We start from the raw sequence: 27,660 nt of genomic DNA, 5'->3' as shown, positions 1-27,660 counted from the left end.
TTAAAAGGTTTGTACTTTTTGTAGTGGTTGTTTTGGCCTTTCCACTTTTATCTACTTCACTGTACCTGAGAATGAAGATTCCTTCCATTGTTTTAATACAAGTAAATTTTAGAAGTGACTACGTTGGTACTATTTGGTCAAAAAAAGGAAAATATTTTCAAACAATAAATGGAATGTATTATTTTCACTGTATCTGGTCAGTACTTGGACATAAGCCTGATTCCCACATTCTTGTAATAGTGATATAAAAAATATACGCTTTCCAGAGAGTCAGTTTAAAATAGTGCTCTATGAATATCTGTGAATTAGTAATGAGCCTGTCATTTGCCTGCTGTGGCATGGTATGACTAAAGTAGAACAATGGTACAATCAACAGGATAAAGTAATCCAGATTTAAGGAAGTGTGTTATATTAGAGACAATTATCTATTAATGATAATGGATTCCATGACAAGTATAATTAAATCTGTAGCTTTAACCGGACAGACCAGACAGTAAAAATTAGGTTTATAGCAAGTGGTGTATAAGACCAAATTTGTGACAAGTCTCCAGAGTATATTTTTACACATACCAACAAGTAAGGACACAGATACAATCAAAATTTTATTCATTTCTTCATCACAGGCACCAGTTTGCAGCCTGGAGATGCTGCATGTTCTCCTGTGAGCGGAACATTCACCAGCACCCTGCACAGCCTGAGGACCTCAAACACAGCCTCCCTAGGATGCTCAGCCTCTCAGTGCAGCACCAGTAACTGCAGCGCCCAGAGATGGAGTCCACAGCAGGTGGACTCAGGCGAAGACTGCTGGAAAGTCTTTGAAAAAGAGGCCATGAGTCCTCACTTACAGGCATGGACTCCACTTCTGTGCGAACAGGGCCAGGGCCCTCCGGGAAGCCTCCCAGAGCCTCTTCTTTCCTCCAAATATTGGGTGCTCAGGCCCCACAGATTCTCCAGTGAGTGGTTGCCATGTCCTCTTTGGAGCAGCCATGAAGTTCCCTGCTGTCCTCGTGGCTTCAGGGATGCTCATTCACGTCACTGGGAGGGGATCCTAGTGGGTTGTGATCTCACCTGCCGCCTCTGATGACCTTCAGGGCACTTCCTCCTCCTTTTGCCAAATGACCCCACTCTCACCAACCCTCTGGAGGAAGGAAAGCTGTCTGCACTGCACGATTTTTGCTTTTGAGCAAGTCAAGACTCACAGGGGTCTCACACTTGCACAGCCCATATTAATATTACATGATTCCTATTTTCACTTTTTCTATCTTCCAGTTTTCTCTGCACACTTACTCGCCCTGCCCATCCACTTTCTCTTGTGAAGCTGCTAATGTGGGTTTTAATTCCCAGGCTGATGTGACTTCTTTGCTGCAATACTAGACATGTGCTCATCACATGCCCACAGTTTTAAGAATAAAATATTTTGAGCACAATTTGCTCTTGTTGTACTCGTATGTCAGGGTGGCAGCTCAGGGGATTGGTTTGAAAATGTATTTGCTAAAATGCATGAATATTTCTAGAAATTCAAGGTTATAAATTCAATGCCTTCTTGCATCCCACAAATTTTGATATGTGTTTTCTTTCACTTCAAATTTTTTGTAATGTCCGTGGGATCTCAGGCAGTAAGGGCTCGTCCGCAGACTGAATGGGCAGTGCAGTTTTTGTGACTGTTCCAGACCCTGTGCCTGGGGCCTGTTCTTAAGGCTTCCCAACAATTTTTGAGCTATTTAATATCCCATAATGAATCCCTTTATGCTTAGTGCAGTTGACATTTGTAACCAATACTAACGACCACTCTACACTGAGGGCATTGTTGCCTCCTTTTTTCCTGCTATATATAATGTTTTCCAGGTGAACCTACTAGAGAAGGCCAACATGAATAACCTTCATGTCACCAAAAGTGTGTGACAAATTAGCTCAGAGGAGCCACCAGGTTCTCAGTCAGCTGCAGTATCTCATGACGCGAAAAGAGGAGACTGAGGAATCTGCCTGTAATCCTTTAGTCAGTCTTTCTGCACCCTTAGGTAGGGTCTCCACATGCATGTACTCATCAGTGCACTGAGGAATACTGAGAGAAGCATCCGGGGATAGCTTGGGCTCTCTCTGAGCTCCCTCCTCTGTTTCTCTGTCTTTCTGGACCACCAATTCCTTTTCCTCTATTCAGGGACACTCGCAGGTACCTCATGGATTTCCTTTTCCTGCACAATGCTCTGGAAACTCTCCTCAGGGTCTCAGACAGATCCATCCAAATTTCATCCCCTTTCATTTAAAACCTTCTGGGCTCAATATCCTTCATTTCTAATATCCAATTTCTTGAAAAGAATTGTTTCATGTATTTTGTGCTGTGTTTTAGTTAATCCAGGGAGGAGTGTAAATCTAGCCCATTCTAATCTATTTTCACTACAGGTTGAATATCCGGAAGCCCAAGTCTGAAGTTAGAAATTTGTCCCTCCTCAAGGTTCTTCACCAGCACCTGGCAGTGTGGGGATAGCAGGTCATGCTTTAGGGTTGCAATTGGGACTTTACTGCCATTCCCTCATCTCTTGCTTTTCCCACACCACACAAGGTCTCCTGAACACATATACAGACAGTTCCCACACATTCCCATGCCATCCTGCTTCCCAGCAGCAGAAACCTGGCCTCACTTTGTGCCTGAGGGGGAATGCCTACTGCATAGCTCCTCTCAGGAGAATGAGCCCAGAGAAAGGGCCAACTCCCTGGAAGTTAGGGTTAGAGCATTTGAATTTGTAATTTCAGGGCCCCAAGTACCAGGGTGTGATGTAGAAGACAATTGGCTCTATATTAGCACAATCTTTCTGTGGGAAATACTGGAGGAGAGCCAGGTGAGGGACCTTCACTTCTGGGGCCCAGAGCAAGAGGCCCCTCTTGTTGGGTGTGCATGTAGCTTTGATTGATGCGTTATTACTGAGACACTCGATAGCTCCATTGAAATCCAAGATTGGAGACCTCCAACCACCATGCTGCGTCAGTGTCCACAGGGCCCCTTTATGATCCAGCAGGTTGTTGAGGACTCCCCGGCCTTGATGAGTTCGCAGCAGAGCTAGCTTTGTCTCCAGCCTCATCCTCCCTTCCTCCACATCTTCCCTGAAACTCAGTAATTCCCTAGGTGATGTGATCTTGTCTTCCTCCTACTTTGAAGAGAATTGATCCTCAGTGATTCTGGGGTATTCAGGGTTAAATATTTATCCTAATTCAGGCTTCAGTTTCATGACCATCCAATTTGGTTGATGAAAGAAACTATTTGATTTGATTTTTATTTTTTGATAATCAAGTTTGGCATCCTTAGAACTTTCATGCTGATGAGCTGAGAGAAATAAAGTTACAAGGCACTAGTCAGAGTGGCTAACACCTATAATCCCAGCATTTGAAAGGCTAAGACTGTAGAATTACTTGAGCCCAGCACTCTGAGACTAGCTTAGACAACACAGTGAGACCCCATCTCCACAACAAATGAAAAAATTAGCCAGGAGCAGTGGCACACACTTGTGCTTCTGGCTACTGGGGAGGCTGAGACAAGAGGTTTGTTTAAGCCGAAAAGGTTGAGATTGGAGTAAGCTGTGATATTGCCACTGCACTCCAGTGTAGGGGACATAGCAGGACCCAGTCTTAAACAAACCAAAGCAAACAAGTTACATTGATAGCGAGGAGGTAGACCATTGAGGTCCCCAAACCAAGAATAGGATGGCCACTTAGTTGATGGATACTAAAGAGACCTGTGTCTTCAGATAATAATTTGTCTGTGAACTACGCACCTTTGAGAAAGCATAGTGTTATCTTTGTGCATCTAGAGTACATTTCCGTGTCTTATGACTGTAACAGGTATGGCTCAGTGCCATTACAAAATACTTAAGAATAGTTTGGGCATGCTCTTAACAGCTGCCATTTTTATTTTTAAAATATTGAAACAATTTCACATTTACAGAAAGTTTGTAAGTATAGTACAAAGTAACACTTTTTTCCCCAAAAGCTTTGATAGTAACTTGATGACCCCATAGCCCCACCCTTTAAGACTTTGCTATGTATTTCCTTCAGACAAGACATTTTCCTACATAAACCAACACATTTGTGGAATCGGGGTATCATTATTTGTGCATCACTGCATCTAATCCGCAGGTTTATTTCTACTTTTCTTAATTGTTCTGATAATGTCTTTTGTAACAAAATGATTCATGGATTGCCTTTGGTGGCTTGTACCTCTCTAGTTGTCTTCCATCTAGAACAGTTTCACAGTCCTTGTTTGGACTTTATAAACTTATTGCTTTTGAAGATTACACACCAGTTACTGTGTAGATTGTCAATTAAATTTGGTTGAATTTTCTACAAGATTCAACTCTGTTTAGCGTGCCTGTCGCAGGAAGATCCAGAAGTGATACTGAGCTCTCACTGCATCCTACTGGGATGTGTGTGATTTCCATCTGCCTTGTGACTGACGAGGTTCAGTTTGACTCCTGCTGAAGGGGGTGTCTGCCAGGCTTCTCCCTGCACCTTCGCTCTTCTTTTCCTTGAAAGAGATAAGAATTTGTGGATATGTTCTTGATGCTTCATGAATATCCCTCTCCTAATTGAAATATAGACATGGATCTGTGTTTTCTTAGTTGGGTTATAATCTGCTACCATCATCATTTACTTTCATAGTCAACACTCCTCTGATTTGTCCAATGGGAGCCTCATTCACACTGGCTCTGAATACCTGCTGTTTTTACCCCATCATTCTCTGAGAACTTTTTTAGTTTCTGGCAGTACATGGTACAGGCTCATCTTCCACTTCCCCTATTTTAGACCTGACATCAACCATTTCTCCAAAGATTACTGATTCCTTTTAGTAGAAATTGGCATTCAGAAAAATAAGATCTACACGCTAAATGTATGCTGTGGAACTGATGTGTCATTGCTTCTAGAGAAAATGATCTATCAATTTTCTATCTATCATCTATCTATCTATCATCATCATCTATTCATCTATGTTTTTACCTATATCTACATAAACCATGAATTGTCACTGATACAGCTACAGTCAAGAATCATAGAGTTGATTCTAGTATGCTCTTTTAAAATATTTCTAACAATTTTCCCTGGGTATCTTGGCTCTAATTATCCTTACTACACTGACTTATGGGATCAACGTCTCTGTGTAAACTAACCTCCTGCTGCCATTGCCACCTACACTCTCCTTGCAGACAACTTCCCTCTTCTGCCTCACAACCTACTGTAGCTCTGATATCCTTTGCCAGCTCACTGTTAATTTTGACTCCTGTATGGATGACCTTCTCAGTCTACATGGGCACTGATGCTAGTAGCAATGGCTTTACCCCTTTTGAAGGGCCCTGCTCATCCTGCTTCAGCTGTGACATCTGCGCTAGTGGGAGGATGGTGCCCCACATCCTGCACCTACGTGGGGATACCCTCCTCCCTCTGCTATAGCTTCAACACCTCTGGTGGGATTCCCTCTCCACTGCACAACACGTGTCCTTTCCATACTGTGTGGGTTTCACACCCTGTGCAATATTTTGGTTTCCCCTTCATTGTGGTGCACAGTTTTCTTTCTGATTCTGCTTTGGTCAAATGCCTAAATCCAGACATTAAGAACTGCTTTCTCTTAAAAACTGGAAAAGATTGGTAATACAGAGATATACAGTTTACTGAACAGAGTAGATTCAAGAGTAGATGTGAGCACTGGGTCTAGATAACATCTCAGCTTCCAGAAGAAATTAGCTTAAGAATAGTGGAAGGCACACATATTAATCCAAGGTGCTCAGGAAATGGAAATGCATGATGGCACACAGAGCGAGAAAGTAGTTGAGACTTTTCAGAAGTGGAGGGAGAAAATTTCTGATGTTGGCCTAGATGAAAGAAGAAAGAAAGAAAATGTAGAAATAGAGGAAGACAATCACATGGTTGAGATAAGAGGTTAGCCATGCCATTTACCCAGTGGCTGGACCTTTCCTTGCAAAGCATTACACTATTTTCATATATTATATGTTAACATTTTCCTTTTTCTTATTTTATAATAAATAAATCTGTCCTTCTATCCATCCATCTATGAATCCATCCGTCTTTCTTGTACCTCATTGCATCTCTGGATGATAGTGCTGATGATTTACAACATCAAGGGCTCTACAGGATCAGAGAAAAGAAATCCCTCTGGCCTCAATAATATTCATCAATATCAAATGCAGGACACTTCTAAAATTTATTGCAGATTCTGGAGATGTGCTTCTCCAACAAGCCAGGTCTTAGACAGGAACCTAGCAAGAAAAGTAGGTCACGAACTGTGAAAAGAGTAGAAGAGTACTCTCTTTACAAGACAGTAGACAGATTCTGTTCTGTGGCCCCCAGAGAGAAACATGTTCTCTGCTGACAAGTGTATGCAGGCCTGATCAATCTTATGATGCCTGGGAGACACTAGGCCTGTGCAATATTATGGAGACAAAGTCATTCTTGCAGCTGTGCAAATTTTTATCTTGCAAAAAGCACAGCCAAATTCCTGAAGACTTGTACACAGGCTGCTCACACCCTTTGCCAGAGTCAGCACCAGTCAAGACACAGCATGGACATGAGAGTCCCTGCTTAGCTCCTAGGGCTCCTGCTGCTCTGGCTCCCATACAAGTAAGGAGAACACTAGGAATTTACTCAGCCGGTGTGGTCACTACTGCCTGGCTATTCAGAAAAGTCCTCTCATAACATGGTTAATAGTGTTAATAGTTTTATGTTTTCCATCACAGGTGCCATATGTGACATCCAGATGACTCAGTCTCCATCCTTGCTGTCTTCATCTCTAGGTAAGTGTCACTATCACATGACAGGCAAGTCAGGCAAGGCATTAACCATGTTTTAACCTGATACTAAGAGGAGCCAGGAAAAGCTTCTGAGCTCCTGATCCAATTTGCACACCTGGGTCCCATTGCAGTTATGTGGCAGTGGATGCAGGACTGATTATATTCTCATCTTCAGCAGCCTGCAGCCTGAAGTTGCTGCAACTTCTTATTATTGATCAATATAAAAGTTACCCTCTTAGAGTGTTACAAACCCAATAAGCTCCCCAAGGAAGCAGATATGTGAGGTTGGGCTGCCCCAGCTGCTTTTCCTGGTGCCTCCATCTGCTGAGAGTGTTTCTCAGACACAGCCACACTCTGAAGGTCGCTGAGCAGTTTTCATAAAAGGGGTAAGTGAGGTGTCTCTACACCCTTAGTTTCTTTTATCCTCCTCAGCCGCAGCAGCAGACATGGCAATGCCTCTCCTAATTTCATAAAAGAGTCATTACATATGAGGACTCTGGGTTACAGCATTGGTCCAGGTTCATACAACAAAAGAGAAGCTATTGTAGGTAACCCAAATAGGAAGTTTTTCCTAATATGGGAAATCTGTTACTAAATTACAACTTTTCAAAGACCAGAGGATATAATGGTTTAGGAAACCAGAAAGGCAAAAGAAGTGCTATGAAATCTACTTCAAGAAGCAATGGTGGCCAGGCACAGTGGCTCAGACCAGCAATCCCAGCACTATAAAATACATATATACATACACACACACTATATATATATACACGCACACATATATATGCACACACACACTATATATACACACACTATATGTATATTGTATATATATAGTGGTATATATATGTACTTTTTATATATACACAGACTATATATTTATAATATATTATATATTAATTATATATAATAAATTATATATTAATTGTATATAATTTATATATAAATTACATATATTTATAGTGTGTGTGTGTTTGTATATATATAGATATATATATATCACACATGCATTTAAAAAGGCCAAAAATAGCCGTTGGAGTCTTGCATAAGAATATCAAGCCGGGCTGGGCACAGTGGCTCACTCCTGTAATCCTAGAAATTTGGGAGGCCGAGGTGGGCAGATCACCTGAGGTCAGGAGTTTGAGACTAGCCTGACCAACATGGAGAAACCCCATCTCTACTAAAAATACAGAATTAATCAGGCGTGGTGGTGCATGCCTGTAATCCCAGCTACTCAGGAAGCTGAGGCAGGAGAATCATTTGAACCCAGGTGTTGGAGGTTGCAGTGAGCCAAGATTGCACCATTGCGCTACAGCCTGGGGAACAGCGCCAGACTCTATCTCAAAAAAAAAAAAAAAAAAAAAAAAAAAAAGGAGTAACAGATCAGGCATGGTGACTCATGCCTGTAATCCCAGCACTTTGGGAGACAAGCATATCGCTTCAGGTCAGGAGTTAGACCACCCTGGGCAACATGGGGAAACCTTGATTCTACTAAAAAAATACAAAAAATTAGCCAGGCATGGTGGCACATTCCCGTAGTCCCAGCTGTTCAGGAGGCTGAGGCAGGCGAATCACTTGAACCCAGGGGGTGGAGTTTGCAATGAGACAAGATCATAGCACTGAACTCCAGCCTGGGCGACATAATAAGACTATCTCAAAACAAAACAAAACAAAACAAAAAAACAAAAAAGGAACAAAATGGAAGGAATAACACTAGGCAATATCAAACCCTGCTACAAATAACACTAATTAAAGTATTTTGATTTGGTGAAGGGTGAGGATTTAACCCTGTGCAATGGGTTAGATAATCCAAATACAGATCTGCACATATGTAGCCACCCAATTTACGATAAAAGTATTACCACGGGCCAGGCACAGTGGCTCATACCTGTAATCCCAGCACTTTGGGAGGCTGAGGTGGGCAGATCAAGAGATCAGGAGTTAGAGACCAGCCTGACGAACATGATGAAACCCCATCTCTACTAAAAGTACAAAAACTAGCAAGGCATGGTGGCACATGCCTGTAATCCCAGCTACTGAGGAGGTTGAGGCAGGGGAATCACTTGAACCTGGGAGGTACAGGTTGCAGTGAGCCAAGATCGCACCACTGCACTCCAGTCTGGGTGACAGAGACTCTGTCTCAAAAAAAAAAAAAAAAAAAAAAAAAAGGTGTTACCATAGCCCATTCCTACTGATTCCTACTGAAAGAGAAAAATATCTTGGTCAGGTAATTTAAAACAAGAGACATGTACTTTCTCACAGTTCTGAAGGCTGGGAAGTCCAAGGTAAAGGCATTGGCAATCTTTTCATCCCGTAAGGGCTGCTCCAGCTTCCAAGATGGTGACTTGTGGCTATGTCCTCACATGGTGGAGGTGGAAGGGCAAAACAGAAAAACTCTGGGTGAATCTACTTTTATTGTGTGTTCATCCCATTCACAAGGGTGGAACCATCATGAATAATCAGCTCTCAAAAGCCCCACTGTCTAATATTGTGGCATGGGGTAAACATGAATCTTGGATGAGACGCAGACATTCAGACCAAAGCAGTAATCAGTAGAGAAATATATAATAAGTAATGGTATTAGATCAATAAGATATCTATGTTACATAAAAACGAATCTTGAGCTTTATATTTCACCTCTATATTATATAAATATCAACTTTAAATGAATCATAAACTATAATATAAAGGCAAAATCATAAAACTTTTAGTAAACTGCATAAAAACATATATCAAAAAGAGGTGTAGAAAGAAATTTCTTAAAGAGGACATACAAAGCACCGGGCACAAAGACAAAGATTCATAAATTAGGTTTTATTTGCATGAATTACCTTTTATAGGGTTTTAAGCAAATAAATTAAAAATATTATTTGATGAATACATATAGAAGAAATTAACTATAGAGAGGAAAATCAAATTATAAAGAATACGAGATTCAGAATTCTGATTAACTGGGGGGAGATAGGCATATGGCATCATGGAAACGTCATTCAGAGATACCCTTTTAGAGGAAACTGTTGGATGGTAGGTGTTGTGACAGCCATCTTGAAGGATATAACTGGCATCAGTCACCCTTGGGGCCCAAACATCTCATATCCCTCTTACATGTTAAATGCTCTAATTCTCACCCCATCAAGCCTAAGTATTATTTCATAATAGTGTCAGGGCAAAGTTCAAAATATCATCATGAAAATGATGTCCTGGGGAACTGATGTCATCAAGATAGGAGAGTAAGGGTTGCCAGGCTTCACCCCTCACAAAACCCAACAATTCGACAGTTAACCAAAAAGGCCAATATCCTGGGAGGGCTGAAGAGTTCAGTTCCAAACATGCAGCAACAGGATAGAGTAAAAAGCTAAGAATAAGCACATGCAAAGGATGGCTGGAAGCTGATGGCACACCTGGGAGCCCTGATACCTCTAGGAACAAAGAAAGGGGAAGCAATTGCTATCAGCCAGCAGTGGTGCCACTGTGGGACCCATAGCTTGCGCTGTGGGAGGACCCTGCAGCCTTTGCTGCTGATAACCTCAGCAGCCACCCGGGCAATCCCCCACCATTCAGTTTTCCAAGTAGAGGCCCTTGAATGTTTCTCGTCCAGGATCACAGCAGCCTGCTCCACAGGGGCCACTGGTGCTTTTGCCTGGGCGGTAACCTGCAGCCATAGTCACGCACACCCCAGAGAGGGAGATGCTGCTACACGCACTCCCCAGTAAGGAGCCATTGTTGTGTCTCCTGTGACAGGGCTACCTCCCAGCCCCTTGGCATCAACCTTACCCTCTGTGCTGCCCCAGACCCAGGCCTCAGGGTCTCACCCTACACTGGCAACTCAGACACTAAGCCACTTCTATGTGCACTAGCCCATGCCTCACTGTCACTGCAAGGGTACCCTCCAGACCTTGTCACTGTGGCTGCTCTGGAAATTGCCAAAGACATCAAATAAATTGAGACGTGGTTATGGGCACACCTCAGAGATATTGCTGGTCTAGTTTCCAATCGCTTCAATAAAATGAATATCATCATAAAGGGAGTGACACGCATTTATGGTTTTCCAGTGCGTATAAAAGTTATGTTGACTCTATCTTGTAGTCGATGAAATGTACAATATTATTATGCCTAAAAAATGCACATACCTTAATTTTTTAAAAACATTGCTGAACAATACTAACATAGAGACAGGAAGTAAGCACCTACTACTTGAAAAATGGCACCAAAAGACTTGCCTGAGGCAGAGTTGCCACAAACCTTCAATTAGTAAAAATCACAGTATCTATAAAGCACAATAAAGCAAAACACAATGAAAGGAGATATGGCTGTATCTTGAAAAAGGATGAGAGCTTCGGGTAAGGACAGTGTTAGGTTTTGAAGGGAAGGAAAGAGTTAAAGAAAGACAGAGAGAGAGTTGGTGGCTCTACAGCAAAGCAGGTTTTATGTCCAGCACAAGACTGTGGAGGTGGGGGACTAGCTTAATACCCACTGCCGCTTACAGGCTGGGGTACTTACAGGTATGGGTGGGAGGGTTCTGGGCAGTACTACTTACTGCCCCACAGGACGTTAATAAGATATTACTGTGGTCAGGCAGTTATGCCAAGGATGTTTTTTGGGCCCTTTGCCCAGCAGGGTGTAACAAGAATGTTTCTTGGGCAAACTGTCCAGCAGAAGATGAGAGGGATGTCCCTGTAGTCAGGTGGTTAGGCAGGATGTCTCTCACAGTCCCAACTCCCGTGGAATGTCTCACTTTGACCGAGGTCTACAAAATGGCAGGTGGCTTACAAAATGGTGCACTTCAGACTAACAGATAAGAAAAGTCTATGGCCTTTTGCCTGGAACTGCTTTTTTTCACCCTAGCTAAATCACAGGAATTTTAGAAGTCTAGTTTTACCAACTGAAATGGCATCAACAACTGGAAGCTTGTTGCCCAAGGGGATTGACTTGAGCTGGGATGGAGAGTAGGACGAGATCCTTCAGTGTTTTCAGCTAATGGTGCTGAACTCTGCAGGAAATGCCCAGAAAAAGCCCGGAGTTTTGCAAGACCAAGGTGATGACCCTGGTTGGGGAGAGTGGTACACCAGTTAAAACTCGATAATGGATTACTGGAAACCATGCAGTCATAGAATTGTAGAGATCATCCCTGCACGCATTCTTAGAATGAGCAGATGTGACTTAGCAATTGCATATTTGAGTGAAGAGACCCAAGTGGGCCCAGTGAATAAAAATGAAGGAGGTGTCTTTTATGTTCCCGCTTCAAGCCACACACATACACACTGGCAGAAAGTAGATGATTGAGCTCAAGGAGTTTGAGCAACACAAATGCCCAAGTTACTGGTAATTACTAAACTATGCAGACATAGGTACGGCTAAAACTTAAAAGGAAACAAAGTAGAAATATCAATGGCCAAACAGCTAGTAAGGTATAGATTCTGCAGCATAAGTCCAGGCAAGCTATTAAAAGCAAATTCAACACTCTTAGAAAAATAAAACAGAATCCAGAATTATGTATTAGATGAGATATGTACAAAAATATATTATCTACAATGTTCGTTTTTCCATAAAAATTCCTGAAAATAAAGAGAACGTCATAAACCATATTGAGATAAATCAGTCAGTGTAAGCTGACTCTGATTGTTCCTAAATACTGGATTTTGCTAAGAGTTTCAAGTGGTTGTCACATAAATGCTTCAAAGAATATTTAAAACTATGATGAAAGACTGAAAAAGAAAAATATAAAGACAATGACTCAAAGAATGGAGAAAAGGAAACTATGGAAAAGGACCAAATAAGAATTCTAGTTGAAAAATATAAAAACAGTATGGAAAATTCACTAGATAGGGCAACAGGAGTTTAAATTGGCAGAAGTATCAATGAAACTGAAGATAGTTTAGTAGAAATTATCTAATCTGAAAAAGAAAGAAAATAATTAAAGAAAAATAATTATGACCTTAGAGGTTTATTAGTAAATATGAAGAACACCAGAAAATGTGCAGTGAGTCAGAAAGGAGAAGACAGAAGGTGGCCAAAAATATTTGGAGGGATGACAAAAGCTTTCAAGAAGCAATGAAATACATTCATCTATAGAGGAAAAAATCGAAAGAACTTATTTAGGACAAACACAATGATACACATAACTATACATATAATTAAAATACTGAACCAAAGACAAGGAGAAAATCTCAAATGCATCAAACATAAAATGACTCTCTATATACATAAATACAGTGATAAAGCCATCAGCTAACTTTTCATCATGCCCAAAGGAGGCTAGAAAACAGTGGAATGACATATTTAAATGCTAGAAAACAAAACAAAACAAAAACAAGGATTTAATATCCACTGAAAGTATGCATTCGAAATAAAGGTAAAGCAAAAACATTTCTTGATAAACAAAAATGAAGAGAAATGATCACTTAAAGACATGCTGTTTGGAAATTCTCTAGGAAATTCTTCAGATTCACAAAAAATGACAGCAGATAGTAACTTGAATCCATAAGGAGGAAGGAAGGCCTCAAAAGTACTAAGGGAACAAGAAAAAGAGCTAAACCAAACAAACGTGTTTACTTCCATTCATATGAGGTTTCATGTAGAGAAATCCAATCTATCTGGACAGACTTCAGAATGCCAGTTTCCTTCGTTGGGATGGGGGAATGGCTGTTTCCTGAAAGGTAGGTACATGAGGGAAGAATCTGGAGATTCTGAAGTATTCTACAGTTTAATCTGGGTGGAGAATATATGTAAAACTTTTTTCAGTTGCATTATTTAACATTTCTGTCCTTTACTTTGTGTGTGTTTTATTTCAATTTTTTAAAAATTGAAAGGGCCAAATCTGAACTCTTTTAAACACAAATGAACAGAAACATAAGAATTAGTAAATATTTGTGGAAACTCGGCCTTAGTAACAAGAAGTATAAAATGTGCCTGGGAAAGTGCTATGAAACAAGAAATCTGTTAGAGAAGACAGAAGGAAATACTTCAATTTCTCCCACATGGGCAGCATAGATTTTATGTCTATTGGTTTCCCTCTGAACAGAGAAGATATTTTGAACAGAGAAGTCATTTTGCTCACAAGAGAGGCTCCCACCCTCCCCTTGGCTCTTTCCAACCCACTGCACCCACCAGGTGATTTGCATATTGTGCCCTAGGGAGGACCTTCCTTTGTGATTCTGAGATAAAAGTTCAACTCTAACCTTTCCTTGACTGATCAGGACTCCTCAGGTCACCTTCTCACGATGAGGCTCCCTGCTCAGCTCCTGGGACTGCTAATGCTCTGCGTCCCCGGTAAGGGTAGAAGGGAGATGGGAGAGGAGAATAGGATGGAATGGTGAGCTCTGGGGGTCCCACTACCTCCTGTGAGCAGTGAGCTCTGCAGGCCTCACTACACTCCTATGTGTGTTCCTTTCATGTATTGGACGTGCACATCTTGTCCTCCAGAATGGGGCTTATGATGTTCAGATCTGTGAGAGTGAGGAAGATTCAAGAAGAACCAAGGATCTGTGCTCTGGGGAAGACTGACAATAAAGAGGGGATGGTGTGGTGACTTCTGGGGATGACTTTGTGCCTTGGACCCCTTGAGTTTCATTTTGAAACTATATATTCTTGAAATATGAACGAATAAATATATCACCTGAAATAAACAACAAATCAAAAAATCGTGAAAATGATGCATAAAGTATCTACATAACCTTGCTCTTCTTTGTGTTTATTTCAGGATTCAGTGCGGATGTTGTGATGACTCAGTCTCCACTCTCCCTGCCCGTCACCCCTGGACAGCCGGCCTCCATGACCTGCCGATCTAGTCAGAGCCTCCTGCATAGTAATGGAAACACTTACTTGAGTTGGTTTCTGCAGAAGCCAGGCCAACCTCCAAGGCGCCTAATTTATAAGGTTTCTACCCGGGACTCTGGGGTCCCAGACAGATTCAGCGGCAGTGGGGCAGGGACAGATTTCACACTGAAAATCAGCAGAGTGGAGGCTGAGGATGTCGGGGTTTATTACTGCATGCAAGGTACACACTTTCCTCCCACAGTGGTACAGCCCTGAACAAAAACCTCCCTATGGGGTGGCCCAGCTGCCCACATGTGGTGCTTGACTGGGGAGCAGCTCGGCAGGGTCTCAGAATCTGTAAGAGGAAGATGCTGGAGAAGCAGGGGACAATTCACAGTTGAGGACTCTGGACTCTGAGAGCCCAGCCACACCGAAGGCACCACTCCTTTATGCCCTGGCAGTTGCCACAACCTTGACTGTCATAAGCAGCAGGAGAATGAGGGGTCCAGGTGCCCTATGAGTAAACAAGCAAGACGGAAGGGAGAGGAGAAATGACGGCTCACCCTAACGCTCCCTGCCTTGTGCACATTTGTTAATTAAATGTAATCAGCAGAGCAGACAGACCATCGACACAGATTAGGATCATCCATGTTGGATACATCTTCGGGTTCGGCAGTTTTGGGCATATTGTTTAGAGGACATTTGATAATATTTAATATTTATATTTTGCCAGTTTTCTAACTTCCTGATCCCCCTGTCCTCCCACTCCCAAAAGACAGTAGAGACAGCATTCTACACTAGCTATCCTAAGAGGAAGCTGGCTGAGGAAAGTCAATAAAAATCTTGGTTTTGGAGTATCAAATAGATTTTTTGTAAATTCATAGAAGATACAACATCCTAATGCTAAAATTGTTTAATTAGTCTTAGTTACCTCTTAATGATAGAAAAAAAAAAAAAAAAAGTCCCTGAAATTCCAAAGGTTGTTTTCAAAAATAAAAAGCATATACTGGAAAATGTAGAGTATGTAATTTTTCCATAGAAAACTGGAAAAGTACAGAATGATGTGACCATTCTTACTTCAAAATGTTAAGAATTTAAGACTGGGCAAACAGCAGGGATGAAAGCATGATGGAAACACAGGAGAGGTCAATTTCAGTTAAACTGCCCTTGGCCTTTGATAGGTAGGAATGTGGATGATGATCCACATTGTTGGCAGTTCATGATGTGTACCCAGGAGACCGGATATGTTTCTTGTGAAGGAACCCAGAGTTGAAGGCACCACTACCTGGCTTCCTGGGTGGAGCCTGCATCACTACAAATTTCCTGGGAAAATAGTGCTTTGGAAAGAGTTTTAGGTCTGTAACCACCAAAGGCTTAGTGAATCCCTGTGTGAGGAGACCTAAAGTCATGTCGCTCATATCTTGTCAACCCAAGACAGCCAAACAGAGCATCTGATACTCATTCTGCCCTTAGAGACTGCTGGTTGGGTCTGAAGATGTCACAAGCACTGACATACTATGCAGAAGGCCCAGCAGGGTCAGAAAGGAGAAGACAGAGAGAAAGTGGCCAAAAATATTTGGAGGGATGACAAAAGCTTTCAAGAAGCAATGAAACACATTCATCTATCGAGAAAAAAAAATCGAAAGAACTTATTCAGGACAAACACAATGATACACATAACTATATATATTATAATTAAAATGCTGAACCAATGACAAGGAGAAAATCTCAAATGCATCAAACATAAAATGACTCTCTACATACAGAAATACAGTGATAAAGCCATCAGCTAACTTTTCATCATGCCCAAAGGAGGCTAGAAAACAGTGGAATGACATGTTTAAATGCTGGAAAACAAAAACAGCAAAACCAAGGATTCAATATCCACTGAAAGTATGCATTCAAAATAAATGTAAAGGCAAAACATTTCATGATAAACAAAAATGAAGAGAAATGATTACTTAAAGACATGCTCTTTAGAAATTCTCTAGGAAATTCTTCAGATTCACAAAAAATAACAGCAGACAGTAACTTGAATCCATAGGGAGGAAGGAAGGTCTCAAAAGTACTAGGGGAACAAAAAGAAAAAAAGAGCTAGACCAAAGAAACATGTTTACTTCCATTTATATGAGTTTCATGTAGAGAAATCCAATCTATCTGGACAGACTTCGGAATGCCAGTTTCCTTCGTTGGGATGGGGGAACAGCTGTTTCCTGAGAGGTAGGTACATGAGGGAATAATCTGGAGATTCTGAAGTATTCTACAGTTTAATCTGGGTGGAGAACATATGTAAAACTTTATTCAGTTGCATTATTTAACATTTCTGTCCTTTACTTTGTGTGTGTTTTATTTCAGTTTAAAAAAAATTAAAAGGGCCAAATCTGAACTCTTTTAAACACAAATGAACAAAAACATAAGAATTAGTAAATATTTGTGGAAACTCGGCCTTAGTAACAAGAAGTATAAAATGTGCCTGGGAAAGTGCTATGAAACAAGAAATCTGTTAGAGAAGACAGAAGGAAATTCTTCAATTTCTCCCACATGGGCAGCATAGATTTTACGCCATTGGTTTCCCTCTGAACAGAGAAGATATTTTGAGCAGAGAAGTCATTTTGTTCACAAGAGAGGCTCCCACCCTCCCCTTGGCTCTTTCCACCCTACTGCACCCACCAGGTGATTTGCATATTGTGCCCTAGGGAGGACCTTCCCTTGGGAGTCTGAGATAAAAGCTCAGCTCTAAGCTTGTCTTGACTGATCAGGACTCCTCAGTTCACCATGAGGCTCCCTGCTCAGCTCCTGGGGCTGCTAATGCTCTGTGTCCCTGGTAAGGGCAGAAGGGAGATGGGGGAGGAGAATGGGGTGCAATGGTGAGCTCTGGGGGTCCCACTGCCTCCTATGAGCAGTGAGCTGTGGGGGCCTCACTACACTCCTGTGTGTGTTCCTTTCATGTATTGCACGTGCACATCTTGTCCTCCAGGATGAGGCTTGTGATGTTCAGATCTGTGAGAGTGAGGAAGATTCAAGAAGAAACAAGGATCTGTGCACTGGGGAAGACTGACACAGAAAGAGGGGATGGTTTGGGGTCTTCTGGAGACCACTTTGAGCCATGGGTTCCTAGAGTTTCTTTTGGAAATTTTATATTCTTGAAATATGAACAAATAAATATATAGCTTGAAACAAACAACAAATCAAAATTTATGAAAATGATGCATAAAGTATCTATATAACTTTGCTCTTCTTTGTATTTATTTCAGGATCCAGTGGGGATGTTGTGATGACTCAGTCTCCACTCTCCCTGCCTGTCACCCTTGGACAGCCGGCCTCCATCTCCTGCAGGTCTAGTCAAAGCCTTGTACACAGTGATGGAAACACCTACTTGAGTTGGTTACAGCAGAAGCCAGGCCAACCTCCAAGGCTCCTGATTTATCAGGTTTCTAACCGGTACTCTGGGGTCCCAGACAGATTCAGCGGCAGTGGGGCAGGGACAGATTTCACACTGAAAATCAGCAGAGTGGAGGCTGAGGATGTCGGGGTTTATTACTGCATGCAAGTTACACACTCTCCTCCCACAGTGGTATAGCCCTGAACAAAAACCTCCCTATGGGGTGGCCCAGCTGCCCACATATGGTGCTTGACTGGGGAGCAGCTCAACAGGGTCTCAGAATCTGTGTAAGAGGAAGATGCTGGAGAAGCAGGGGACAATTCACAGCTGAGGACTCTGGACTTTGAGAGCCCAGCCACACTGCAGGCACCACTCCTTTATGCCCTGGCAGTTGCTATAACCTTGACTGTCATAAGTAGCAGGAGAATGAGGGGTCCAGGTGCCCTGGGAGTAAACAAGCAAGATGGTAGGGAGAGGAGAATGAAAGCTCACCCGAATGCTCCCTGCCTTGTGTACATTTGCCAATTAAATGTATTCAGCAGAGCAGACAGACCATTGACACAGATTGCGACTATCCATGTTGGATACATCTTCGATTTTAGCAGTTGAGGACATTTGATAATATTTAATATTGGTATTTTACCAGTTTTCTAACTTTCTGCTTCCCCTGTTCTCCCGCTCCCAAAAGAGGGTAGAGACAACAGTCTACACTAGTTACCATAAGGGGAAGCTGGCTGAGGACAGTCAGTGAAAACCTTGATTTTGGAGTATCAAATAAATTTTTGTAAATTCATAGAAGATACAAGATCCTAATGCTAAAACTGTTTAATTAGCCTTAGTTAACTTTTAATGATACAAAAAATGAGTCCCTGAAATTCCAAAAGTTGTTTTCAAAAATAAAAAGCATATACTGGAAAATGTAGAGTATGTAATTTTTCCCATAGAAAACTGGAAAAGTACAGAATGATGTAAACCTTTTTACTTCAAAATGTGAAGAATTTCAGACTGGGCAGACTGCAGGGATGAAAGCATGAAGGAAACATAGGAGAGGTCAGCTTCAGTTAAACTGCCCTTGGCCTTTGGTAGGTAGGGATGTGGATAGTGGTGGAGTTGGCAGTTCATGATGTGGACCCAGGAGTCCTGATATGTTTCTTGTGAAGAATCCCAGAGTTGAAGGCGCCACTCCCTGGCTTCCTGGGTGGAGCCTGCATCACTGCGAATTTCCTGGGAAAATAGTGCTTTGGGAAGCGTTTTAGATCTGTAACCACCAAAGGCTTAGTGAAATCCCTGTGGAAAGAGACCTGAGGTCATGTTGCTCATATCTTGTCAACCCAACACAGCCAAACAGAGCATCTGAAACTCATTCTGCCCCGAGAGACTGCTGGTTGGGTCTGGAGATGTCACAAGCACTGACATGCTGAGCAGAAGGCCCAGCAGGGTGTACACCAGCAGGGGGAGGGCAGTGGGGATGGAGACCGGTGTCCATGACTCAGACATGTATTCGGGATGCTCTGTGCAGCCTTGGGGATTGGGGGAGTACATTGTATCTGTGGGAGTTTCATGTCCTCCTCACCCAGCACCTCCATCCCTGGCTGCTGACTCAGACCTCAACACGTGTCCCATGGAAAGCACGGGGCACATATAGAGGCTGCCCTGTGCAACCCCCAAGTCTCAGCTGGATTCTCCTTTCCCAGGAGAGCTCCTCTGCCTGTGCCAAGTCAGAGCTTGTGTCCATAGGCAAACTTGATGGCTGTGGCAGGAGGACAAAAAGTCAGGTGTGTCAACTCAACAATGAAAGTTTCTTTTTAGTATGGAATTTCAGATCATCCACTCCTCATTCCTTCCACTACTTTCTAACGTCATTAAAATCTAACTTTGGTATTGCATTATTTTAAATGGTTTGTACTTTTTGCAGTGGTTATTTTGACGTTTCCACTTTTATCTACTTCACTGTACCTGAGAATGAAGATTCCTTCCATTGTTTTAACACAAGTAAATTTTAGAAGTGACTACGTTGGTACTATTTGGTCAAAAAAAGGAAAATATTTTCAAACAATAAATGGAATGTATTATTTTCACTGTATCTGGTCGGTACTTGGACATAAACCTGATTCCCACATTCTTGTAATAGTGATATAAAAAATATACGCTTTCCAGAGAGTCAGTTTAAAATAGTACTCTATGAATATCTGTGAATTAGTAACGATCCTGTCATTTGCCTGCTATGGCATATTATGACTGAAGTAAAACATTGTTATAATAAACAGGATAAAGTAATCCAGATTTAAAGAAGTGTGTTATATTAGAAATGATTTTCTATTAAAGATAATGGATTCCATGACAAGTATAATTAAATCTGTAGTTTTAACCAGACAGACCACATAGACAGTAAAAATTAGGTTTATAGAAAGTGGTGTACAAGACCAAATTTGTGACAAGTCTCCAGAGTATATTTTCACACATATAAACAAGTATGAACACACGTGCTATCAAAATTTTATTCGTTTCTTCATCACAGGCACCAGTTTGGAGTTTGGAGATGCTGCACATTCTCCTGTGAGCGGAACACTCACCAGGACCCTGTACAGCCTGAGGGCCTCAAACACAGCCTCCCCAGGAGGCTCAGCCTCTCAGTGCAGCACCAGTAACTGCAGCGCCCAGAGATGGAGCCCACAGCAGTTGGGCTGGTGAAGATGGTGAAGATGGCTGAAGAGCCTTTGAAGAGGAGGCCATGAGTCCTCACTTACAGGCATGGGCTCCACTTCTGTGCAAACAGGGCCAGGGCCCCCAGGAAGCCTCCCAGAGCCTCTCCCTTCCTCCCAACTTAGGGTGCTCAGGCCCCACAGATTCTCCAGGGAGTGGCTGCCATGTCCTCTCTGGAGCAGCCATGAAGTTTGTTGCTGTCCTCATGGCTTCAGGGATGCTCGTTCACGTCTGGGAGGGGGGATCCTAGTGGGTTGTGACCTCACCTGCTGCCTCTGATGACCTTCGGGGCACTTCCTCCTCCCTTTGCCAAATGACCCCGCCCTCACCAACCCTCTGGAGGATGGAAAGCTGTCTGCACTGCATGATTTTTCCTTTTGAGCAAGTCAAAGCTCACAGGGGTCTCAAACATGTACAGCCCATATTAATATTACATACTATTTCTATTTCCACTATTCCTATCTTCCAATTTTCTCTGCACACTTACACACCCTGCCCATCCACTTTCTCTTGTGAAGCTGCTAATGTGGGTTTTTAATGCCAGGTTGATGTGATTTCTTTGCTGCAGTACTAGACATGTGCTCATCACATGCCCACACTTTTAAGAATAAAATATTTTGAGCACAATTTACTCTTATTGTACTTGCATGTCAGGGTGGCAGCTCAGGAGATTGGTTTGAAAATTTATTTTCTAAAATGCATGAATATTTCTAGAAATTCAGGGTTATAAATTCAATGTCTTCTTGCATCCCACAAATTTTGATAATGGTTTTCTTTCACTTCAAATTTTTTGAAATGTCCATTTCTTGGTTTCATCTTTGTCCCAGACTTTATTTAGGAGTATGTTACATAGTCTAAAAATATTTAGATTTTTTTCTGATAGCTTTCTGTCATTGATTCCTAGTAAATTTCCCTTGCCTTCTGAAACTTTATTTTGTGTGATTTAAATCGATTTAATTTCTTCATAATATCCTGTGACCCTAAGCATGATCTGTCTTACTAATGTTTTAAAATGGCTATGGAATCTGCTGTAGTGGTGGAGTGTTCTCTCAGTGTCAATCCTGCCCACATGGTTGAGAGCTTTGGCAAATCATCTGTATCTGCACTGGCACAAGAGACAGTGTTGCCTTCAGGGCAGGCTGGACCTGCGAAGCCTTTTCTGCCCTGGGTCCCACTAAAGGCTGGGAAGACTCCATGTCACTTGGATGGTGGGCCTGACCAGTATTCCATGGTGTAGAATCTGTTGCCTCCAGATTCCAAAAAGGCCACTGTGAGCTTCCTTTATTTTTTTAAATACAGACGCTCATGTAGCAGAATGGAATGGAAAACGTATGCCTATCGTCAGGAACTCTGATTCTCTCCATGTTTATGGAGCACATATTATAGTAACCTTATTGATTTGGGTAAACCATTTAATGCCATTTGATGGTAGCTGTAGAGCTCAGTACCCAGAAACACGAGCTGCAGTGCAATACCAGCTGGAGAAGTCAGCCTCCCAACCATAGCCACAATATGACTGGGCAGCCACAAAGAGTTCTTAGGGAATTTTCTGATAATTTCCTTGTGTTGTGGCAGCTTCTGTCCTGGCTTTCTAATGAGGAAGGTGTAAAAGTTGACACTGTGATGTCCTGACTTCTACTGCACCAACTCTTAACCAGTCCTTCTGTCAGTAACTCAGTAGGGGACACAAGTCACATTCTCGATAGGTACATTAATACTGTTCCAAGTTCTGGTGTAAAGTTTTTATTTTTTTTTTTATGGATTTGCCTATTCCATTAAATATTTTGATGTCTTGAATATGGTTGTGCAAATCATGCCCCCCAGTCTCTCTGCAAATATTAGTATTGGGAAAAATGTAATAACGCATTTCTCATGATGTCATGTTTTCTCTACCAGTTCTGAATAAGCTGAACTGTATGTAATGACAAATATCATAAGCTAGTTTGAACTCAAGAAAACTTACTTTTACTGAAATTTAATACCTTGGCATCAACCTGGAAACAAAAGATGTTGCTCAACTTTAAGGGTCTATTCAGCAGTATCATAAACTTGCACGTATTTGCTACAGTATTCCACAGGATCAATAGATTTTCCATTTTAATGTGCTTAATACAGGTACTTTTTGTGCAATCAGATTTTCTGGGATAAGCGAATAACAGAGATTCTCATATTAGGCTTTAAGTTCTACCTAGGGCTGCTAGGATTTCACAATACAAAAAGTCTTTTTCTAGGTTGACAATGTTCTTCATTTGCTAAGGTAAGAATATTAAACATGAGTAAGAGCTGGTAAAGTAAGTTTCTAAGACATGGTCATGTCTATAGTCCTTTGTTACACTTTATAATTTCATGCCCTGACTGCTTCTAGAAGGGGAAAATTTATTTTATTTTATTTTATTTTATTTTTTTACTGATCCTGCATTCTTTTCTTGCTAGGATATATTTTAGAAAAACAAATTTCTAGAAGTACTGAAATTTGAGCACAGTTGATGCTTCATAGAGCATGTGAACTTTGGGTGATCATTGACTCCTGGCCAAGAGAGGACCAGTCAAAGTGAAATTTACTACTGTGGTATGAAGCTGCTGCTTCCATACGGCAGAGTCACCATTTCCAGGTGGCCATGTAGAGGCTGTGCAATTATTGGTATTCTTATTATTATTATTGTTATAACAAGGAATGAGCAACAGGAAATTTGTTCAGCTCCTGCCTCTTTCTTGTTCTGAACAGGATTTTTATGAACAGGAGTTGATAGAAAGAGGCTAAAAGAGAATTTCAGTTGATTTTATAAATTAAGTGATTTAATTTTGTATCTGAGTTTTCCTGAAGGTCTTAACATTTCTGCATTCAAAATTCATATGAGTATTTTGTGGATCTTAAAATTAATATAAATTGAGGTGTAGTAAGTTTCAGAATTCTCAAATCGTATTTTTAATTTTTCTGTAGGTGAACCCTTTTCTCTAAATTAAAAAGTAAGAAACAAATTTCTTTGTCTTCTTGGTATATTCATACAAATTTTCACATCACAGGCAACTTCCACTGCAGTATAAAAGGCTCAAATTCCCAATTCAGTCCCCAGAATCTTCTTGGGGTCTCCACCCTCCACCTCTCAATTAAACCAGGCTTTAATGTAAAGTCAAAAAGACAACTTTCATGTTCAAATGGTAGAAAAAAATTCATAACCTTCCAGGCAAGCTGTGCGTTTATAGAGACCTACTTTTGAGGAGAGAAGCCCCTTTCTATAAGGGTGAGAATTTCAAGGGAACTTAAAAGATGCAGAAGGCTCAGGGAGGCAATGGAATCCTTGTTTCACTTTTTGTATTGACGTTTGGTGAGGTGGGCTCTGCAGAAAGATTAACATGCATGGAGGAAAAGTCCAGCACTGAATCTCACAGCTCAGTCTGTTGTTTTATGGGAATTTTTCCACTTTTTTTTCCAAGAAAAAGACAGACAAATAATTCGAACGTTTGGAAACAGATTCAGATTTGGCATGTTTAGAACAGGGTCTGAGGACTCAGAAACATGTTATATGTTGTCTTATGTGTCAAACATGTAAACAACTCTGTTTTCCACAGTTTTTAGAGAGAGAAATTCTCAGAAGCACAAGATACAGACATCCAAGAAGGCTTCATTCCCTGAGCTCTCTGTGTACCAGAATATTTATCCATGAATCTATGCCCCAGTGGGTGACAATTTGCAGTTAGTGAGATAATGCAGACAGCTTCAATCTCAGGTGTCTGGAGCCAGGGATCCAGTCATAGGACCTGCAGCATCACAGAGGGAAGCTCCCTCTGCAGGTGACTTGGTCTCAATTCTTACACAGGGGCAAACTCTCACTTTTGGTCAGGAAAAACCTCCATTGAGGTCCAGGTGGAGAACAGGCCTCTGTATGTCTCAATCTCCTCCAGAACAGTGTGAGTTTGCCTGTTTGGACTAGCACAGTCTGCAGAACAAAGTTTACAGATTGTGTGACAGTGTTGTAGAAATGAGCTAAAGATGGCCAGTGCAAACTGTTCCTATGGCATGTGTTTCTAAACTGCAAACTATTTCTAAATGACTGTGCCAAACTCGAGTTTTCCAATCCAATAATTTCAAAAACAGCTCAAATAAGTTTTGTTTTGTTTTTTTTTTGTTTCTTTTTGTTTGTTTTTTTGTTTTGTTTTGTTTTGTTTTGAGACGGAGTCTTGCTCTGTTGCCCAGGCGGGAGTGCAGTGGCGCAATCTCTGCTCACTGCAACCTCCGCCTCCCGGGTTCAAGCAATTATCCTGTCTCAGCCTGCTGAGTAGCTGGGACTACAGGCACATGCCACCACACCTGACTAATTTTTTGTATTTTTAGTAGACATGGGGTTTCACCATGTTAGCCAGGATGGTCTCCATCTCCTGACCTCCTGATCTGCCCACCTTGGCCTCCCAAAGTGCTGGGATTACAGGCATGAGCCATGGCGCCCAGCTCCAAAGAAGATTTTTAGTCATTCAGAGAATGCTTCCTTTTCATATCACAGAAAACCTCACCCACATCTGTTAGCAGTAGGTAAGATAAGCCCCAGGTTATGAAAATTGCAAACCACCCCTGCCCTCTGGATATCTCAGACCCAGATTAAGCTGTTGTCTGGCTACCCCTAGACACAGAAGCCCTTTCTCCAATGTTCATTCACCTTAGGAGTTCCCTTGGTCTCCACCTTTTCTGAGTAGCAACCCCAGCATCTTTGATTCTAGACAGTCTCCTGCTGTGAGGGACTCCTTTGGGCAAATCTCTCAAAGCTTCACCCAACAGTCATGTGTGCTGCTGCCACCCTACGGACATCTCTTCCTCTTTGATCAGAACCCCAATTTCTCAAAGTCTCTATAAACAGGACCACACTCTCCACCCAACAAACACTGACTCCGGCATAATGGACACAATTCCACTTCTGAGACTGACTTCTCAAGTCATACAAATAATACACTTGTCTTCAATTTTATGGACTCCAAACTAACAGCATCTGGCAAGTGACATGCAGTAAACTCCACCTGTATGAGCCCTTCCTCATTCAAGTGATCATGGTCCAGATGAGAGAAATACAGAAGCCCGCTCCACACCTGGATCAAATAGAGGCTGTTCATCTACCTTTTTATCTGTGTCCCCTGTGGAGCGACCAGCTTTGTCTGCTGTTGCGAAGTGTCTACATACTCTACTGACATTCAGGAGAGAGATTCCTGTTTAGAATTAAGAATATTATTCCTTAAGTTTAATAATAAAGGGTAATTTCAAGGCCTTTAGTATAGGATGACTTCAGAGCCTTTTTATTACTGAAACAATTTTTTATAAGATTTTACATTTTCAGATATGTAATGACAAGAGATTATGAGATGAAACAACCAATCCCAATGGTAACCTTTTTAAAGCTTTGTCATTAATTTTCAAAGGAAACAGCAGTACTCTCTGAAATTCAGCACCTTAAAGAATACTTTGTAAAACTAAGACTTTGAAGAATTGACTCATAGTAAAAGCAAGCCTGATAGATTTATTACTGTAATTCATTTTCCCACAGTGCAAGTTTCTATATAGGATAGTGGGTGGAACTGATTATTCATTTAACACCTTTTCAGACTAATTTGTTTATACCAGTGATAAGATGTACCTTAATGTTCTCTTTTAGATTGTGTGTTTCATTTGTGAGTTTACTTTTATTTTTCTTTTCAGTATCTGATGTTTCTAACTCTTTTAACGATTATGATGAATTAGGAGTTTGACATTTTCAAGGCTAAGAACCACATTTGACCTGATCAGCATCACAAGAAAAAAGAAGTCAATGCCAGGCCCAGCTACTCACTCCTGTAATCCCAGCACTTTGGGAGGCCAAGGCAGGTGGATCGCTTGAGGACAGGAGTTCGAGACCAGCCTGGCCAACATGTGGAAACCTCTTCTCTACTAAAAATACAAAAATTAGTTGGGCATGGTGGAGAGTGCCTGTAGTCCCATCTACTCCAAAGGCATAAGAACTGCTTGAACCCGGGAGCCCGGGAGGTGCAGTTGCTGTGAGCAGAGATTGCACCACTACACTCCAGCCTGAGTAACAGAGCAAGACTTGGTCCCCCCCCCCAAAAAAAAAAACACTCAAATACATAAGATTTACAAAAAGTACTTGAAGAAAAGAATAAATAAAAATTTAAATAGTGAAAAATGATACATTTATTCTGATCCTACTTTCACATTACAATTTGATGTTCTCAATTTAGGTTACTGCCATGAACGTCAACATTTTAAGCTCAATATCATTTTTACTCAATTTTTTTTCATCAACTATGTTAAAACATCTTATGCCAGTGCATTTCCCAGAAGATAATCAGGACAAGCTTTGTATAGAATAATAATACCTAGAGCTCTGTTTGGGTTTTCTCGGTGTGTGTTCCTTACCAAGTAAGTCAGACATTGTATTAAGTCATTGAAGATTACATAGCACTAGAAACTATTCTTTTAATCGCTCCCAGGATTTTTGTTTTTTTCAGAACAGTGACCATCCTTTTGGCATGATTTGATGGATGCACCATTATTCAGGAGTTGCTAAATTCAATATTAAGCACATCACTGACAAATGAAGAATACTCAGGTTGTTTTCCTATTGTAACGATCCGCTGTGTGGTAGATTCATATCCCTGAGCTCTGATCATCTTTCAATGAAAACCTAGGAAAATGTTATCCATAGTACTGCTGACCCTGAGACTTAAAACTGTGGATCCAGTTCTTGCTTTTCCTACGTAGAGAATCTCCTTTTGAACTGTGGTCTCAGAGCTGTGGCTGTGCCACATACAGGCGGGGGGGATTAACGGGTTCACACTCAGAGTTGGCAAGAATTTGGAAGCCCTGACATCCTATAAAATGTTGTTTGCCCAGAATTGAAACTTTCAAATTCAGGTCCTTCTTCCTACTCTACTGATGAATTAGATTTTCTTAGTTTCCCACCAAGGGACACTTTCTATCACATTGCTCACAGACAAGAAGTATCTATCCCCCTTCACCCCCAACCCAGTGGCTCTTTCCATACCACTGCACCC

At 41.4% G+C, this 27,660-nt stretch overlaps 1 gene segment (V, D, J or C); it reads left to right on the top strand.

Annotated features, from left to right (window-relative positions):
* The first annotated feature begins 17,281 nt into the window (after positions 1-17,281).
* LOC103241327 (immunoglobulin kappa variable 2-24-like) overlaps positions 17,282-27,660 on the top strand; it is a 978,355-nt gene continuing 967,976 nt past the window's right edge. Inside the window, 2 exon segments of the V gene segment in view lie at positions 17,282-17,367; positions 17,798-18,107. Of these exon segments, the coding sequence occupies positions 17,319-17,367; positions 17,798-18,107 (359 nt within the window).

The sequence above is a fragment of the Chlorocebus sabaeus genome, chromosome 14, assembly GCF_047675955.1.
Source record: "Chlorocebus sabaeus isolate Y175 chromosome 14, mChlSab1.0.hap1, whole genome shotgun sequence".
In the NCBI taxonomy this organism is placed as follows: domain Eukaryota; kingdom Metazoa; phylum Chordata; class Mammalia; order Primates; family Cercopithecidae; genus Chlorocebus; species Chlorocebus sabaeus.
This window is presented reverse-complemented; position numbering and strand designations above follow the sequence as displayed.